General features: G+C 30.1%; 1 protein-coding gene across 2 annotated transcripts in view; it reads right to left on the reverse strand.

The window, feature by feature from the left end:
* Positions 1 to 20,949, reverse strand: part of LOC142324055 (LMBR1 domain-containing protein 2 homolog) — a 52,252-nt gene that overhangs the window by 26,886 nt on the left and 4,417 nt on the right. For both annotated transcript variants that reach the window (XR_012756202.1, XM_075364662.1), the window contains exons 2-7: positions 19,441 to 19,610; positions 17,221 to 17,388; positions 14,876 to 15,086; positions 12,077 to 12,253; positions 4,011 to 4,188; positions 2,440 to 2,621 (exon numbers count right to left, since the gene is read on the reverse strand). Coding sequence is in view for 1 of the 2 variants with exons in the window: in XM_075364662.1 (XP_075220777.1) it covers positions 2,440 to 2,621; positions 4,011 to 4,188; positions 12,077 to 12,253; positions 14,876 to 15,086; positions 17,221 to 17,388; positions 19,441 to 19,610 (1,086 nt within the window). In the remaining variant the exon portion in view is untranslated. The remainder of the gene's footprint in view (positions 1 to 2,439; positions 2,622 to 4,010; positions 4,189 to 12,076; positions 12,254 to 14,875; positions 15,087 to 17,220; positions 17,389 to 19,440; positions 19,611 to 20,949) is intronic.

The raw sequence follows: 20,949 nt of genomic DNA on the forward strand, positions 1-20,949 counted from the left end.
AAGCGATTGATAGATTATACAAACTGGTGTGTAATATTTATGAAAAAGGGGAATTTCCGTCAAACTTCAAAAAAAGTGTTATAGTCATGATACCAAAGAATGCAGGGGCAGATAAATGTGAAGAATACAGAACAATTAGTTTAACTAGTTGTGCATCAAAAATCTTAACTAGAATTCTATACAGAAGAATTGAGAGGAGAGTGGAAGAAGTGTTAGGAGAAGACCAATTTGGTTACAGGAAAAGTATAAGGACAAGGGAACAATTTTAGGCCTCAGATTAATAGTAGAAGGAAGATTAAAGAAATACAAACCAACATACTTGGCGTTTATAGACCTAGAAAAGGCATTCGATAACGTAGGCTGGAATAAAATGTTCAGCATTTAAAAAAACTAGGGTTCAAATACAGAGATAGAAGAACAATTTCTAACATGTACAGGAACCAAACAGCAACAGTAATAATTGAAGAACATAAGAAAGAAGCCCTAATAAGAAAGGGAGTCCGACAAGGATGTTCCCTATCTCCGTTACTTTTTAATCTTTACATGGAACTAGCAGTTAATGATGTTAAAGAACAATTTAGATTCGGAGTAACAGTACAAGGTGAAAAGATAAAGATGCTACTATTTGCTGAAGATATAGTGATTCTAGCCAAGAGTAAAAAGGATTTAGAAGAAACAATGAACGGCATAGATGAAGTCCTACGCAAGAACTATCGCATGAAAATAAACAAGAACAAAACAAAAGTAATGAAATGTAGTAGAAATAACAAAGATGGACCACTGAATGTGAAAATAGGAGGAGAAAAGATTATGGAGGTAGAAGAATTTTGTTATTTGCGATATAGAATTACTAAAGATGGACGAAGCAGGAGCGATATAAAATGCCGAATAGCACAAGTGAAACAAGCCTTCAGTAAGAAATATAATTTGTTTACATCAAAAATTAATTTAAATGTCAGGAAAAGATTTTTGAAAGTATATGTTTGGAGTGTCGCTTTATATGGAAGTGAAACTTGGATGATCGGAGTATCTGAGAAGAAAAGATTAGAAGCTTTTGAAATGTGGTGCTATAGGAGAATGTTAAAAATCAGATGGGTGGATAAAGTGACAAATGAAGAGGTATTGCGGCAAATAGATGAAGAAAGAAGCATTTGGAAAAATATAGTTAAAAGAAGAGACAGACTTATAGGCCACATACTAAGGCATCCTGGAATAGTCGCTTTAATATTGGAAGGACAGGTAGAAGGAAAAAATTGTGTAGGCAGGCCACATTTGGAATATGTAAAACAAATTGTTAGGGATCTAGGATGTAGAGGATATACTGAAATGAAACGACTAGCACTAGATAGGGAATCTTGGAGAGCTGCATCAAACCAGTCAAATGACTGAAGACAAAAAAAAAAAACTGATTTTTTTTTTAATTTAGTCTTCAACTAATTGCCCACCACCTCCTCGTTCTCTCTCGCCGGAAATTTTCGGCAGAGAGTTTCTAACCTTGGGAGCCCAGAGGTGGGCCAAATGCGAGGCATTGATAGCCGTGGACATTGAACTCATGCAGCTAAACACAACCAAGGGGAGGTCCGGAAACAGCCGCCACCATGGAAGTTACAGGGGAAACCCCCTCATAACCTCCGGTTGAGAAGCAGGAGAAAATCCCACCCATAATGTTGGACTGCCCTAGGGAGTGGCACACACTGGCAAGAGCCATGTCTGCCATAGTCCGTAGACACCTGGCTGCAAAGAGCACCAGGCTCTCAATAAGGCTGGAATTAAGCAGTTATGGCGATTTCCAGGAAGTGTAGAGCTATGTGCACTTGAAGGGCGCCTTCCATACTTACCAGCTCCCTAAGGGAGCTTAAAGTTGTGGTCCGGGGTATCCCCTTTGGAGCCACCTGCGAAGAAGTGGGAGAGGAGCTCTCCTCACTAGGCTATGACATGGCATCAGTGAAAACACTGTCAAATAGAAACGCGCGGTAGTGATATAGATATGGCTTAGTTTAGTGCAAGAAATTTCTCAAATTTTGTTTTTTTTTAAAATATTAATTGCCATTGTTTTATTTTTTATTATATTTTACTGAATTTACATTTTCTATCTCATTTATGTGAAGTTATTTGTCTTTCATATGTTGCCATCATTATTTAGAATTATTCATCTACTACACATGAAAACAAATGTCATTTATTTATTTATATTAAAGACTTTTATTTAAAATATGTGTAAATATAGATATTTATTTAACTTCCATTATTCATGGTGAAAAAAATGTGTAAAACATGAAATATAAGCAGGAATAGGTGGATGGCCAAATTGCTGCCACATGAGTGCTTGTGTAACTCTCCAAGGCACAAGTGCTTGAAGGTTAAAGCTGCGTGTATACATATAATAATTTATGCAATTAAATAAAATAATAATAATTCAATTATTTCAGAAATACTGACCTCAATGGAAAAATAGTCATAATTTGCTTTGGCCACATTTAGAAAATTTGCAAATATCGACAGAACTGGACGTTTATTGAAGAAAGTAACCTCAGACAACACAACCGCAGCAGATAATATGGCTGATATAACTGCTACAGTGCGTAAAAGATAACCTTTTATAACACAATGCCAGTACCATTCTGAAACACAAATAAATAAAACATAACAAAACTGACTAAAAAACAAAATTCTTCAATAAAAACTGAAAAAATGTATTTCTCTGTTTTACATCCATTTAAGCTGAGAACATTAACAGAAACATTATAATCATGATTAAATTAAATTTAATGGGAACAAAATTCTAAAAGCAACTGATTCAGTAATTAAAAATGTTAATGTTACTTTTGGTATCACAAGTACTTTATTTTGTATGTTGTGTAATGTTCTGTAAATCTTCTTTTAAAGGATCTATTGGTTTTATCAATATAAATATTATTAAAATCTTTGCATTTAATTTTGTACATTCCTCTTAAATCCTCTCTGTTGTTGTGCAATGAATGTAATAATATTTATATTTGATAAAACCAATAGAACATTTAAAAAAGATTTACAGAACATTACACAGCATACAAAAACAAAAAAGAAGTATATCTAATGTAGCTGACCATTTGTTAGAATGTAAAAATAGTATTATTGATTGCAAAAATAATTTAGAGATTTAATAAGTATATAATAATGATAAAAAATATATATATATTTAAGAAATATTACATTTATAAATATAAAAATTACATAAAATGATGAACCATCAGATCACATTCAAAGTGATGATTTAATAAAAATACATTATAATAGTTGGCAACAATGACAATAGAAAAGGAAAAAATACTAAATCATTTATTGAATTCAATTAAAAAATTAAAATTGAATTTACCAAGAACCTTAACAGAAGCATTTTAATCATGATTAAGATTAAATTATATTTAATTTAAATTAGTTATTTGGATTCAATTTAACTTTGGAAGGACTGAATTCAATTAAGATAATTCAATAAATTAATTTTAAAGATTAAATCATTCCAGTACTGGACAGCAAAATTTATATATATGTTCATAATACAATTCAAAATTTCATAACAGAAAACAATTTAAAATAAAATGACAATTTATTAAAAAAATATATTTTAATACAGTTATAGAATACAGTACCAACTGAAGATGTGGGATATTGTGAAAATTTATTATGGAAATTAATATGGTAAGTTTAACTTACCTAGTTACTTATATACATTGTTCACAGATATTATTCAAAAATAAAAAAAACTCATTTTATATTTCTACACAATAAACGCTTCATAAAATAAGTACGGGTTACTTTAAATAGAAATATCCACATGTTAAGAAAAAAATTCAGTTTTACGGATAGGCTAATATTAATTTCTTTATATATCCCTGGGCTGATGGGTATACTTTCAAATTCTGGATTGCATGACTTGGTTCGCATATAAATCAATAAAAAAAATACTAATTTCACACAAATTAGAGACAATTCCAAAATGTTGAATGTACATATGTTTAAAATTTACTTACCAACAGCTGGTGTATAAATAGCATTAACCCAAGCAGGACGAGCTGGTGGAAATGTAGGTTTAAATCTGTGATCTCTACTCATTTGATTTCTAGTAACATCTTCAAGAAATATTACACGTTCAACTAAAAGTTCCCATTGTGTCTCGCATCTTCTATATGTTTGCAAAGCTTTTATTAACTAAAAAATAAAAGGAATACATTAAACATTTTATTAATTTAAATTGCGTAAAAATAAAAACTTGACAAAAAAGTTTCACTCCATAGTTTGGACTGAATCAAAATTAACATGCTATTTCACATATTTTGTATTTTTTTTAAAAACTTACCTTAGATTTTTCATACCTACCATTATTTTAATTATAAATTTGATTAAAAAAATTAAATTTCCTTTTAACCAATCAATATTTTATTTCTGCCTTCCAATACTTTGTATTATTTCATACATCCAACAAAATTACATATATTTCATTTATTACCACGAACCCAAACCAAGGACGTTCAAAATTAACAAAATCTTATTCCAGTTAATCTTTATTAATTAATAACTAATAAAAACTTTTATTATGAAAGAAAAAGAAAACTACAATTTTCTTTCTAGCTCAGAATTTGTATCAATGTTTCATGAATACTTTTAAACACTTCAAAATAATGCTTTTTTTTCAAACTGGCATTTGCCAACAATTACTCATAAGATATACACAGAACCTGATACCATCAAACTTTATTAAACATTTTGTAAAATAATACTATTATATTCGATAATTCAATATGAAATATAGAAGTATTTAGAAAAAAGATCACTTTTTTCAAAATACTTCTTTAGAGAATTATCAGAAATTTAATTTAGATTTCCTTAAAATTACTTCTTCAAATCAATATATATATATATATATAATATATATAATATATATTTAATTTCTATAATTATTTTTATTAATTAATATACATAGTTATAATTCTTATAACTACTTTTACATTAATAATATTGAAATGAATCCCTAAAACACAAATATATTTTAAGTTTACTTTCAAACCACTTTTATTTGATACCACAAGTTTTAAACAATTCTGATTTAATAAGATGAGGTAGAGGTTTACAAAGTTAACTTAATATGATTCCTGTGCATACATGTTGTACTTGCCAGATATTTGGGCAAATGGACGAGGTGTATGACAGCAAATAGAAAAATAATAATGAAACATAATAAGAAATATAATACATTTTTAGCAAACACTAATTACTATGGTTACCTTTCACTCTTATTTTATTTTTTAATTCCAACAACTCAGTATAAAATATATATAACCAATTTGCAAGTTGCTATTCTAATAAATATCTTACTAATTAAAAAATCAGGCTGCTCCACCAATTTCATCAGGACTATCACATTAATAGAACTTCTGCCACAGAAGAATCTAACTTGTCCTCACTTCCATCACACCTTATAATTAATTCATTAGTTTGTCCACCAATTAGACAGTCTGCATCAACGTATTACCTTTCACATAAAAGTGATCACAATACTTCTTCTAATCTTCAGAAGTCAACTCAGAAATTAAATTTTCAGAAGTTGTTCTACTAATTTATTATATTTTATTTGTAATATTCCTTGCTGCAACTTCATTTTTTACTCTTGCCCAGATTAGCTTGATGGGACTGAATTAGAGATAGTTAAGAGTAGCTTGGCTATACTAAAGACTATATTGCTTTAAGATTTTACCAAAATAGTATGTTTCAAATGTTGATTTATGCAATTTAATTAATTCATGAAGTTAGCTTTACTCATACTCTCAAAGTATGGAAAACTTTACTTAGAGCCATTTTTACATAAGTAAATTATGTTTTGCTTCCTTTCATATTATAAGAAGCATTATCAGTCACTAACATAGACCATGGTTGTGTGTAGATGGGTGGGGGGAAAATTAATAATGTTTTAATCTAGTTTTTGTAATTTTGAGAGTTCATATTATTTTGACAATCTCCCATTCGCTGACCCAATCTGAATATTAATAGAGGATTAGGATGCTGCCTAAAATCTTCAAGTTTTTTAGGTAGCTAATTTTCTTGAATATCACTTTTCTACAGCAAAATTTTTTGATTATCCTCAGTCTGTTTCCATCTAAACCCCATTTTTTTCTTATCATTTCTCTACTGAAATCAAAGCCAAGATCTGAATTTTTATTTTTAATATCAACAGTAATGATCTGATACAAGGCACTTTCTAACAATTCAAATGTAAATTATAAATTATATTTCTTATAACATTTTGCTGAAAACTACTGATATTAACTTTTTTTATTTATTTAATGCATGTTTTATCGAAAGTGCTAAATATTTCATTCTCTCTTAATTTATTATGCTCTGTCAACACCTTTTATAATGTAAGAACAGAAATACCAAATACATTGGCAATTTTAAGATAAAATTCTCATAGTGAAATTTTTGGATTTTCGTTTCAAAATGACATGAAAGCTTTAATAAATTGCACACTTTGTCTAGCTTCTTGAAGCAACTCCTTAACATAAATGAGGAATGAACTCCTTGTCCTAGAATGAAGCATTCCAAATTATTTTTTTAAACATTTAATGAATTAAAAAAAAATATATAGGCCTCTAAAAAGTAATTATAATATAAACTGTAAAATAATACATGCTACAAGCCATTAAAAGAGCTAAACAGCTGTCACACTCTTAGTAAAATAGTAGAACCATCATGCAGGGTATGTTCTCATCTTCAGTGCATGGTGACAACACATGACTACCTGCCAATTGAGGTAAGTAACCCCTACTACTACCCCAGTGTATCTAGAATACACACTAAGTTAACTTAACTGGTTTCAGTTACCTTAGTAACCGAAACTGTTAAAATACTAATTTTTTCCTTACTGAACTTCTATTTTTAAAGTACTCACCATGTGACTGAATGCAGTTGTCTCAATGGATTTCCCACTGCTGGAAATGTTTTTTGAATTCCTAAAGAGGAACATTGCCCAAGGATTGCAGCAATTTATCTTTGACTTACTCCATAGTACAAATATGCTTTCCTTTGCAATCATTTTTCATATGCAGAACAAGAAAAAGTCATGCAGAGCAAGAACGGGTGAATAGGAAGGGTGAGGAAGGGTGTCATCTTGTTTTTGGAGAAAAATTGGCAGGGGATACAGGCAGTGCTGCTGCTGTGGTCCAGAACCAATCAACACTCCACCCATGTTGCCAGACACTTTTGTCACTAACTCTTAATTTATAAACATATAGATAGACATGACGATTCACCATTTGTCTAAAAGGAACAAATTCTTTGAACATGGGCGTATCCAGAGGAGGACAAGGGGGCAGCTGCCCCCCTTCCAAGATGGAAAAAATTAAAAAAGAATAAAATAAAAATAACAAATTTTTTGAACAATCTAAAATTAAACAACATTTTCAAAGAAACTAATTACAAAATGGTAATGGAAAAAAATCTTCTCACACCATCTGCGAGAACATTTAAGAAATACTGTTACACATCATTGCCATCTTATTTGTGGTAACAAGAATTTTCTAGAATAGTCTTGTTACTCTTGTCTCATTTCTTAACATGACAGGAATATTTCAAAAGTTATTTCCAGAGCGCATGCACTTTTGGTTAGTCAGTGCAGTTGTTTCTTTCACACTAGAGTGTAAGTAGAGCAAGAAATTTTTTATGATTGTAAAGTTTGTTTTTTCATGCCATCCACTTTATTATAACAAATGGATGTTAGAAAATTTCTTGGTAAGTAGCTTACTGTGAGGTTTATTACATGCTTTTATTTAACTTGTAATATACAAGGGTTGTCTGAAACATTTTGAGCCTCGACATGAAGATGGCAGCACTCATCAACAAAAGTTAGGGAATGTATTCGTGCATGCGTTGAAAGGTTCTCACTAAAATTTCAGCCATTTTTGACACTGAGTTGTTGTTAGGTAATCATATGAGTAAGTCATTGTGACTGTTTTTGTGAAAATGGAAAAAATCAAACATCATGCTGTGATTAACTACTTGTATTTGAAAGGTAATACACCTACGCAAATTAAAACTGAGTTGGACACTGTTTACAGAGACTCTGTCCCATCATGTGCCACAATGAAAAGAAGGGCAGCTGAATTTAAACATGGTTGTACCAGCTTGGATGATGATGAGCGTTCAGGTCGGCCAAAACCTGCAACCACCACGGATATCATCAAAAACGTTCACCACATGGTACTGGACGACCAACAAATTAAGGTTAGGGAGATGGCAGAAGCTATAGGCATATCGAAAGAACGTGTTTGTCACATATTAACTGAGGAATTGGATATGCATAAGAGACCCACAATTTGGACCAAAAATGCATTCAAATGAACATTTCCAAGGCCATGCTGGAGCAGTTTAAGCAAGATTTTTTGCGCTAACATACTGTTCATAACAGTAGATGAAGTGCATAGATCCACCACTACACTCCTGAGATGAAACAACAGTCAAAACAGTGAACTGTAACAGATGAACCTGCTCCGAAAAAGGCAAAAATGGTTCCATCGGCCGGGAAGGTGATGGCAACTGTTTTTTGGGATAGTAACAGAACTTAGTTTATCGATTATCTTCAAAAAGGAAAAAATAACAGAACAGTATTACACATGATTATTTTACAAGCTGAAGGCAGAAATTACAAAAAAACAACCACATCTGAAGAAGAAGAAAGTGCTTTTCCATCAGGACAACGCACCTGCTCACACTTTGATGGTCGCCATGGCTAAAATTCACAAATTGCACTTTGAATTGGTTGACCACTCACCAAATTCACCAGATCTGACCCCAAGCGACTTTTTCTTCTTTCCTAACCTTAAAGTTTCACTTGGAGGAAGGAGATTTTCATCAGTCAAGTAGGTTATCGCATACATAAATGCCTATTTTGCGGAGAAAGATGCCAGCTACTATCCGGAAAGGTTAAAGAGGTTAGAGCATCGCTGAAAAAAGTGTATCTACTTGAAAGGAGACTTTGTTGAAAAATAAAACTATATTCGACAGAAAAAATACATCTTTCTGTGTTAGGCTCAAAACCTTTTAGACAAACCTCGTATATACTGTAAATTTACCTAAGTACGGCTCTTGCTTTAAAAGCATGTAACTTAGTATGTTTTTCTTCATTTTTTGGTATCTTCTATGCTTGCAAGTGTTACGCTACTAAAGATTCTTCAGGAACTTTCAACATAAAACAGAGTTTCATATTTAAGTTTATAATTTTTGTTAAGTTCTTCTAAATAATCAATACTTTGATGAACAATTAATAATAATTTTAAAAAATGGCCTAATTACCAATATTGCTTTTGGCAAATTCTTGGTTTTTGTATTACTAAAAATCGACTCATTTCTACTTTATCTTGAATTTTTCAATAAAGAAAGGGATACATTAAACTACCTTGTGACAAATTTATAATTTTGATATGGATTTTTGGAAATATTCGTTTGGGGGTTCCTGAGTCAAAAAAAAAAAAATGGTTTTTAAAAAACATTTGTATGTCTGATAAACCTTCTGTTCACCATTATTCCACAAGTTTTTAATGTTACAATGATAAGATTCATATATTTGAACTAAGCTCAACTAGTATGTTCATATACCCTACAAAACACAATTTGACAAAAATATCAATTAGAACCTTCCTCGATAAACCAATTCAGCGAGATGCTACATCTGTTTCCACATCAATGTTTGATCAAATTAATTTTTTTTTTTGCAGTGAATTTAAAACAAAAATAAAAATACCACCAGCAACAATAAGGATAAGGACAAGGAAGTACAACCACCCTATGGAAAACACTGCAACTGCGGGGGCCTTCTTCTATTGTTCAAAGCAATGTGCAACACAGTGAAAGTAAAATTGAAGACGACAATTGTCATGAAGTTGATACTGGAAAATTCACTGGCCTGGCAAGCAAAACGCCAGTTGATAAGAAAAAAGTTTCTTGGAAAATGTCTAGGTTCAACCTTCAAAAAACTACAATTGTGTGGCAGATGCCAAACAAATCCACTGGCCTGGTCTAGTGGTGAATGCATCTTCCCAAATCAGCTGATTTGGAAGTCGAGAGTTCCAGCATTCAAGTCCTAGTAAAGTCAGATACCAAACACCTCAAAAGGAAATTGAATCAGCAGTGGTTGGATACATATCCAGCCACTGATGATTCAATTGAAATTAAATCACCTCCTTGAATCCTTAAATTGCGCTTGAATCACCTCCAGGAAGTGGGATTGATTCAATTGAGATTGAAAGCACCTTTGTGTGGCCTTGCAAGGCAACACAAAGGTGCTTTCTGTAAATATTGTGCTGTTTCCACCATCAGATAGAATGATGAGAAGTGGCTGGGGTTCTTTTTCCATCAGGCCTTTCATTAAATACAAGAACATGCATTTTTATTGCAAAGCACATGTAATCTCAGAGACATCAGACGGCAATGGTATCTGCAAAATCGTTCATGGAGGGCGTTCCAACTTCATTCAACTTTGTTCATTTGTTCATGGAGTGGACATCCAACTTCACCAGTCTTCAAGAAAATTGACAGAAAAAAATAAAAAAGTGCTCAATTGTTTTCTGCATCATTTTTTCCAGCACATATGATTTACCTCTCAGAGGCGAAAACCTGGATGAAGGCGTAGTTACTGACTTATGCAATTTACGTATCAAAGCAGGTGATTCATAACTAAAAAACCAATTTCAGCATGGACAAAAAAATGGATCACACCAATCACCTATCCATCCAAAATGAAATAATTTATCTATGTGGCGCTACAAAATCAGGGAACACATCATCACAAGGGTTAAAAAAGCATGCATTTACAGCATTTTGGCTGATGAAACCAAAAATATTTCAACAGCTATCTATTGGATTACATTTCTTGCATGATAAGGCCAACAAAATTGAAGAATTTTTAGGCTTTGTAGAAGAGCTTGAAGAACTTAATAATGTGTGTATTGTTATCACCATTGGTGATGACAATACACACATTATGACAGAAGCAAAGAAGCAATCATCCAGCCAAAAATCAACCAAATTTTGGAGAAGGTTAAGAAGTAATCCTTACCTGAATTCATCATATAATCTTTAGAAGTCAGATTTTTTTGCAGATAAATTGCCTGAATTTTTAATGATAAATTTCCACCCGAGTAACATGAGAAGTGTTTCATTGGAGAAATGGAGTAAGGAAAGTACTTCATTTCGTGCAACTTTCTACCATTTAGAAGGCATTGAAGGAGAAACGGAATTGTGGTTCAAAATTTGGAATTAGGTACACGAAGCATCAGATATATTTGAGATTTAAAAAAAAGCGAATAGTTTTTCCAGACTATTAGAAAGGCTTTGCTGATATTGCTTACAAATCCTGCACAACAAGTACTAATGAGCCTTCATTTAACTCCCTTCGTCAAATAAAAACTTAGCTAAGAAGCACCATTTGTGAAAATAGGTTAAATGGGTTAGCATGTTGAGCATTCACTGGCAATGGGTTTTCATTAACAAGGGGTAATTAGTTGAACCTGTAGTTAGACAGTTTGCATCTAATCCTCACAAACTATTGTTTCAAGATTTTTTTTTTTAAATAATTATTTTATTCTTCCTTTTGTTATTGTATATAACTGCATAGCAGCCCCTCATACACTACCCCTTCCACCATGAAAGAAGATAAATTCAGAAAGCTCCCCTTCTGTTTTGAGCTGGATACAGCCATGATTTCGAAAAACAATCCTGGACCCTACTAGTAAAGTCAGGCCTCCTGTATCTCATAAAATATAATCTTATTCTGAAGATCGTTTTTTATATTTTCCATCCGTGGCAACTGTGGGTATAAACCTTTCCCATTTCAATTTACCCTAGGTGGAAAGCCTTACTTAAATGCTCATTAAACTAGAATTCTTAAATTAAATGTCCTTTCTGGTCAAACATCCCAAAGTCTTACAGAATGATAACTAAATGTGAAAAAACATGGCACTTTATTTATCATCCAATTCCAAACAAATTGTCTAACTGGTAATTTGGCAGGTCATCTTTTTATATAACAAATATCTAATAAAATATATACCTGTTTATGAAGACGAACTAACACTTTTAATGTGGGAGGATCCATCATATCTTCATTAGTTCTTTGACGACGCTTCATACCTTGTCTTAAATCAAGTGGAATTTTATGCATTATTGTCTCAAGATGACCATAAAGTGCATCACCAGGCCGGATACAGCATGCAACAGATTGTACGGACTACAAAATTAAATAAAAAGAATTTGAAAAACTTATGACACTATAAATAAATTAACAATTACAAAAGGGTGTTACAACTTGTATATAACTTACTCAAGAGACACTAAGTGAAACATAATTTCATGATAAGCACAGAAACTGCATTTACCCATGGATTATTTCTGCTCCCAAAAATATCTTAAGATTATTTTTCTCTTATTGAGAAATGTAAGTAATTTTGGCATTAAACAGTTTGCTTGCATATTAAATGAGTTTATTTCAATTTCTCTTTTAAAAAATGTTTGTCACTTCAAAGATCATATTACTTATATATAAAAAAATCATGTTACTATTAAGATAATTTTAACACTTAATTTTCATTTTAAAAATTATTTATGATCATCAAAGGTAATATTTTATGTCAAAAATACCAAGTTAGAAGCAACAAGATGAGATTATATACATATATAATTTTTTTTTTTTTTAGAAAATAACTGTAACAATGACATTTTCATCACTTCTGTCTTTTTTCTATCACATATAAATTAAAACCTTATTTTCATTTAAAAAGCTTAGATTGAAAGCCATAGTCTACAGGCCCTTCAACTTGTTAATAACAAAAAGAACCTCTGACTACAATTTTAGGTTACACAGTATCAATCAATGCAGTATTACAACACCAATAATCAATGTATGAAATCAAGGAAATATGAACACGTCATATATATTATTTTATTCTAGTTTTATAACAAAACTAAAAATTACAATAAGATAATAAAACAAACATGGACAAAAATAATCAAATCCACCTTACATATAACCGAGTTATGAAATTGATCACTACATAAAAATAGAAGAAAAAAAACTTCTAATCAATATTCTAATTTCTAATGTTCCCAATTTTAAATAGAATAAATATACTGCTGATGCTATTTAATGGATTTTAATAAAAAAATAGTAATTAACTTCTATTAATCAAGTATTAAGGGAGCAGTGCTAAATTTCACAAAGTAGCTCTCTTTGTTTAATCTTGCTCATAAATTTCTTTCTAGTTTCACATTCTTTTTATGGAGGTGTGTTTTACTGTTCAAGCTTATTTTGATTCAGCTGTTTGTTTGCACTCACTGGCACATTATTTGTTTAAATTTATTTTGATGTTAACTTTTTAAATATTCAGCAAAATAAGTTATTTTTTTAAAACGAAGTCAATACTACTATCAAGAAGTTTCAAATTCAGGTCAAGCTTGGCATTTTCATTGACTACAAGATGTTCATACTACATTCTCCAACACATATAAACTGATATATTAATGAGAATAAATCAACAAAAAAAATAAACATGTGTTGCAGCATATAACAGGTATCATAATTAATATATAAAAAGACATCTAGCTAAATGATGTAAAGGAAGTTAACTCCCCCACAGTGAGTGTGGTTGTGCCTTTGCTTTCATCTATAATATTCTGGGTTCAAATCCTGATCAAAGCTTGGGAAAAAATTGTGTTGTCAGTCTTGAATGGTGAAATGAATAAATAAGCATGGTAAATTGCATATTACTGTAATCTGGTTATGTTACACTTGGAACATCTCAGAAAGCAGCTCTGTGAAAAATAAACAGATGTGGATTAACATGTGAGTGCTGCTAAGACATATATATGGTAGGATAATTTTGTTGCCAAGATGCTATGATATAGTAGATTGCTATACCATATAGCATATCCTTGCTACAGTATATGTAGCAACATTTTTATGGGTCTACAGTGAGGGTAAGCATGACTGTGTGAGAATTATAAATATATTATATCATAGCAATCAAAACAGTAAAACATTAAAAGAAGCAAAACAAATAAAACTAAATAAACCAAAACAAACAATCTCTCTCTATTTCTACTGCTCTAAGAATATAAGTTATTAATTCACATGTAACAGATAGTATAAAACTACTTTTTCAATTGATTTACCTCATTTTATCAAATCAAAAATTACTTTATTATTTGTTAATAACAATAAAAAAGGGCTATAAAAAAAAATTAAACATTCAAAATGATAAATAAAATAGTCTGAATTAAGTCCAATTAATAGTTATTGGGTAATATGCCCTAATTCAATACTACCTACAGTAGTATTAGTTACGTGTAATATACAAGCACATTTTGGGTACAGCAGCATGCCACCTACAAAGATAACAAAAAAATTATAGCAAACAAGTTAAGGATAAAATCTTAATGGTCAAAACCATGAGTAATGAAAAAGTCCCAAAGATTAACATTAAAAAGATACTTGATAATTTTCCTTTAATGGAAATGCTATAAGATTTGTTTATTACCATACAGTAACAGTAAGGAAAGGACAAACATTTCTGTCAAATCAAATAATGTACGAAAGAATGCACAAAATCCAACAATTACTATGGAATAGTAAATACTATGGAATAGCACGAATCCAATCAAAAGTCATTTCATAAAATAAATAAATAAATGTAATGTTATTTCTTTAGTTTTTTTAAATATTTAAACAACAAAGTACCATTCTGAACTAAAAGACTCAAGAGTATTTGTGAAATAAATAATTCAAAGCAGTCTGACAATTTTTGAATAAATAAAAATAAAATACATTTATTTTCTTAGCTTTATTTTTACTTACATCCAAAATATCATCAAGAGTTTCTTCGGCTTCACATTTATCAGTCGATAATTTAGATGCTTTAAAGTAAGCAAGATTAAGAGTGTAAATATGAGAACTCGATAACCACAAAGCACGTGGTATTTCTACAAGGGCATAGCCCAATAATAATACAAGAAGAAACAAACCCCACGTATTACTAGCCGATGAAGCAATAGCTTTCAATTTTTGTCTGTAACAGAATATTAGAATTAGAATACTTAAATAAAATTATATGATAATGATCAATATACTGATTAACAAATAAAAGTGAAAATAAGAAAATAATATCACATGCCTCTTCAACTACACGGACTATCTAAAATGTAGTTCCACTTGAGTGTACCACTCATTCAACTTGAGAGTTGCTACTTAATGAATACACAGTCCTAGCCTTTACTAATCGGCAAACCACAGACAACCACGTACAAAACATCGATGTAATGTGGTCATTACAATGATGTTTTATACATGGTTGTTACTTTACAAAGCAACCTACAGATAGATATCTAACCAAAAACTTTCTCACTTTTATAAAAATTATCACAACAGGATAGTTTATTTTGTTCAAACAAGGCAGCAGGAAACAGGAACTAACAAAAAATGTTTCTTTATTTCTACTGCTCTAAGAGGATAAGTTATTAATTCACACGTAACTGATAGCATAAAACTACTTTTTCAATTTATTTAGCTTAATTCATTAACACATAAATGATTTTATTATTTGTTAAAAACAATACATAAACAAAGGTGCAATAAAAATAAGGCTATAAAAAACTAAACATTCATAGTGATAAATAAAATAGTCATCATATTTCATGTATTAAAAAGAAAGGTCGTTTTATATCTTTAATTTCTTCAAGTTCAATCCTTTCAAGCCTTTTTACTAAATAGGGACTTTAAGAGTTAAAAAAATTTTAATCTATTTTGACAGTTATTATACACCCTGTGTTATTCCACGGATTATGAGCTATTTGTTTGTTACATGTAAATTAATCATCCATTTATGATCTAGCAGAGAAAAAGGAAATGCTGCTAATACGTAATTGTCTGCTTAAGGTAAAATAAGGTAAAAAGTTTTTAGCTTTTTGTATTTTTAGGTTTATAATTTTGTTCTTTCTTTTAATGAACAAGCTTATAATTTTCTTTCTTTACTTTTTTTTCATACTATTAACTGAAACTTATTTGATTTAATGATACAACAAATGGAATAATTGACGATTTTCTTTAAATTATGCTATTCAATCAGTTATGATTAGAAATTATTTCTTTAGATTATACCTTTTACAAAAATCAAGGCAAAAACATTAAACGTTCACCTGAAAAAAAATTATAACAAACACTGGTAATAGAAGGAAAAACTAAACAAAAAATTCTTCAAATAAAATTAACAATGAGAAGTAAAGATTTTCCAGGATGATAAGTAACAAAAGATGATCCTGGGTAAGACTGTAAACAAAAAAGAATGTTTTTTGTCTCAGGAAGAAAAATATGTAATTCTGATAGTATGTTTTCTCCTAAATTCAAATATGATATCGGTTTTCCTCCATCACACAAGGTCTCCGAGAGACAGGCATTTATAATTTAACCCACCCAGTTGGTCTAGTTGTGAACATGTCTTCCCAAATCAGCTGATTTGGAAGTCGAGAGTTCCAGCGTTCAAGTCCTAGTAAAGCCAGTTATTTTTACACGGATTTGAATACTAGATCGTGGATAAAAAAATTCATCTATATTTACCAATGACTCATATGAGAAAAGTGATATAACGTGTTTCAATCATGTTTTGTAGTCATAACATTTCAACCAGTTCATGCCAAGGGGATACTGTCATGAAATAAACCTTGATAAAATTACTTTGCAGCCAAATTTCTTTTATGACTATAACACAGTTGTAGAAAAGAAACAATGTTGTCAGGAACTATTTGTACTGGACAAATAAAGGCAAATAATTATTGAGTACAATTTTCTATTTAAGTTAAGAATTATGTAGTGCTACTGACATCAGTTTAAAAAGCAATCTGTATGTTACACAAGTCGAGACATTTTTAAATAACCTTGTATAAGTATATAGCACCATTTGATACTGGATAAATACATCACTTACCTCAAGTTATATTTTTATAAACATATTTCTTTCATACATCTATAACCTAAACTTTTTGTAACACAAAAACACTAGAAAAGAATTATAGATATTTTCAGAAAATAAAGGAATAAATAATCTAAACATTTCATAGTACTTAATTAAAAAAAAAAAACTGTTTGGTTCTAGATTCAGAGATTATACAAAAAGCATTATTAAAAAGGAGGCAAAATATTAAACACACCCATCTAATTGAAGTCCTTGGTTAATAGCAATATATATAAGAAGTATTCCACAAATAAGCAAATATGATCCATAATAAATAGCATTATCAACAAGTGCAGATTTCAATTTCCCACGGAATGTAAATTCACCAGCTTTAGCATATGACTGCATTAATGGAAGAAATATCCTAAAAGAAGAAAAAAAACCTTAAATATATAAATTCATATTATAGTTTAGTAAAAATACTTAAATTATTTTAAAAAACAGTGTCTTTAAATTATCTAATTTAATTAATAGTATGAATTCTAACTTAAGCAGTAAACAGTAAATGTGTGTTACTTTAATCTTTTCCTGCTCCCTCTCTCTCTTTCTTTTTCCCTTTCCTTCATCCAGATGTGAATTTCTTCACATTAAGATTGATAGTAGTTCTAGAAATTATTTTAACAGTATATGTGTACACTATTTACTTATTTTTTAAGTAACTAAGGATGTAAAACCCGAGTACAGTTACTGTTGGCGATTGTGAAAAATGAACTTTGTAATGTGTGAAAAATGCCAAGCCCAAGAAGGATTCAAACTCAGAACAACCTTCCAGTCAAAAGGCACAGAAATAACCACTCCACCCTTTATCGAGTTAATTACTATTAAAATGCAGTGTATTTTGATAATGTCGAGGTATAATGTTTTCAATAATGTTGACATGCTTAACAAAATGAACAAATTTTTTTACATCTGCAAAAGGAAAGGAACTAAAGATTAGATAACACTCCAAAAACACATTCTTCTTGAAAAAACATAAAAAATAAGAACACTTACAATTTATCACTTATATCAAAATTCACTATATATAATTAATAAATTCAACTCTCAATACCTTTATTCATTATTCTAAACTAGTTCTCAGACTACCTTTTCTCCATAATTAATGATTCTACTACATTATAGTGAAATCACATAATTACCTCAAACACATCTTTCAAAACTAAAATGAGATTATTACTTTTCATGAATGTAACGTGACATTTAACAAAGCGTATAAATTGAATTTTTTAGTTTAAAACTCATATATTAATTTACTTATTTTCAAATTATCCTTACATTATCTTTCTATATAGTCTCCATTTATATCTACACACTTCTGCCAGCAAATTGGTAGTTATTTGACTATATTTTCATAAAAGGTAGTGGGACAGTTCTTTGTTACCAGAAAAATGTTATCTCTTTAACACTTCCTTTAGCAGTCAAAACAATGATAGTCATCTGGTGACAAATCAGGGCTGCAAAGAGGATGTTCAATAATGGACTAAGAGAGTGCAATTTTTCTTGAGTTATGGTGATAGTATGAGAGTATAGCAATATTGTGAAGAAGCAATACATTGTGGATTGTGACATTATATCTTTAGGACCAATTAGTTGCTTTAACCTTTTCTGACAATTTGCAATAGGATGCAGCAATAACTGTTCTTTAATTATGAAGAAAGTTAACGTTCACACAACTCCTCTTGTAAAATTATAAAAAAACTTCTGCTGACAAGGTTGACAAAGGCAGATGACATCTACATTGACCTATTCATATTTACTTAAGTAAATATGTATTTACTTAAGTAAATATGTATTTATTTAATTTTTTTTTACTTCACTGGAAATGTTGTTAGCCTGGTATTACCATCAGTAAGAAGTAGGTCTGATAAGACAACTACTTTTGCAGATAAAATAGTCAAAGATCTTTCAACAGAGAAATGTTAAATAGTGCTACAATAACTTTTCATTTGTCAAAAAGAATTGTTTTTTGGTAGCCTAATTAAAAATGTTCTTAAGTTTCTAAAATGCTTATCAAGAAACCTTTGTGGTATTTGTAATTTGTTTTTAACAAATTATTAAGTAACAGTACTTACAAGTTATTGCTGAAAGATTTATTTCTAAACTTTTTTTTTAAAACAAATTATTGAGTAATAGCACTTACAAGTTATAGCTGCAAGCTTTCTCCGCTCAATAATAAGAATGCATAAAACAACTCAAATATGAATCACTTTATTATAATTAACAGTAATGTTTTTTATTCTTTTAATATTTAAGTTGAAAAGCTCAACAAATCAAAAATTTAAACTCACCTTTGTTCTGATTAATTCAAATTGTTGATATTTAACTTTGTACTATTAAATGATATCCTAAAAATTAATATAAACAAAATATAGAATTATAAAAAGTTTTTAAACCAATAATAACACAACTAACTTACCATGTAAGAAACTGTGATGACCAATAAACAATTCGCCATAAATAAAAGAGAACATTTTCAGGTACATTACTCCATGGTTCTGCACATAATACTGTAATATTACCATAATGCGCTGTATTAGCATTATTATTTAAATGAACAGATTCTTGTACACACTGACGAAATACAGTCTGTAAAATATTTTTGTAAAATTATTACTCAATTCATTCTTATTATTGGGAGGTTGTATTGAAATAATTTTTCATTATTTACATTTTATTTATGCCACACATTGGTTTATTATCAAAACAATATAATGGCCAAATTACATTTTCGTAACAATTAATCATTTTTTGCATTATTCATAAGACATATTTACAGTGTATGCATTACTTATATAAGTAAGAAAAGTATTAATTTGGCAAATAAAAAAAAAAAATAGAAATAAGTGAATCAGTAAATTACTATAAAATTAAATAAATAAAAGTAAAACTGTACGGAAGACCTCCGTACTGTAAAATACATCCAAGAAAGTATTTTACATTAACAATTACAACATCATAGGCATTTTTTTAAATTATATAAAACATTAAACAATATTATTGAACACTTAAAAGCAAATGATTCACGTAAAATATAAATAAGTGTGTAAAATATCATACAATATTAACCCAAAAACATTATTCAACAGATTCCCTGCATGAATCTAAATGTTTAAAATTAGATACAATTAGCTTTTTCTCAAAAAAGATTTCACTCTAACACTAAGCGATTCGATGTAAACTGCAAAATATATATATATATATACATACATACACATACATGAGGGTCGGCTGATAAATTTTGCACACTAGCGTGCTACATGAAGACAAAAGGTACTATCAAGTTGGGTGTGGCAGCACATGATAGCTAAAATCCCCCTCTACAAACCTGTGATAATGCGTTGAAATCAATTTACCGGTTTGTTTTCAGTAGCAGTTAAAATGGAGTTGAGTACAACCAATATGTCAACACGGTTAAAACAGTGTGCAGTGATCAAATTTCTAACAGCGGAAAATGTAAATCCTACAAATATTTTTCATCATTTAAAAGCAGAAAATGTGAATCCTACAAATATTTTTCATCATTTAAAAGGGTTACAGAAGTGAAACAGTTGACTGGAGTACTGTGAACAAATTGGCGTTTGCAAATGTGAAGCTAGTAAAGCGACAATTGAGGATGCACCTTGAAGCAGACAACCAGTTTCTGTGACTGACGAGAAACATCAAAAGGAGGTGGACGATTTACTTCAAAGTAACATGTTGGGAAAAGTGTGTCAGTATAAATAATTATATTGAAAAATAAATACTGAATTTTGTAGCTAAGGAACTGTACTTTTATTAATTTTTTTATTTCAGTCCAATATCTCTTTTTAATCCCATGCTACACATATAGGTGTGATCAGCCGAGCCTCGTATATAACACAGATGTGTGACTTTTTACATTTACATCATTCCAGTAATGGCAGTGAGTTGTGTTATTACAAATTTT

The sequence above is a fragment of the Lycorma delicatula genome, chromosome 4, assembly GCF_047948215.1.
Source record: "Lycorma delicatula isolate Av1 chromosome 4, ASM4794821v1, whole genome shotgun sequence".
Taxonomy (NCBI): domain Eukaryota; kingdom Metazoa; phylum Arthropoda; class Insecta; order Hemiptera; family Fulgoridae; genus Lycorma; species Lycorma delicatula.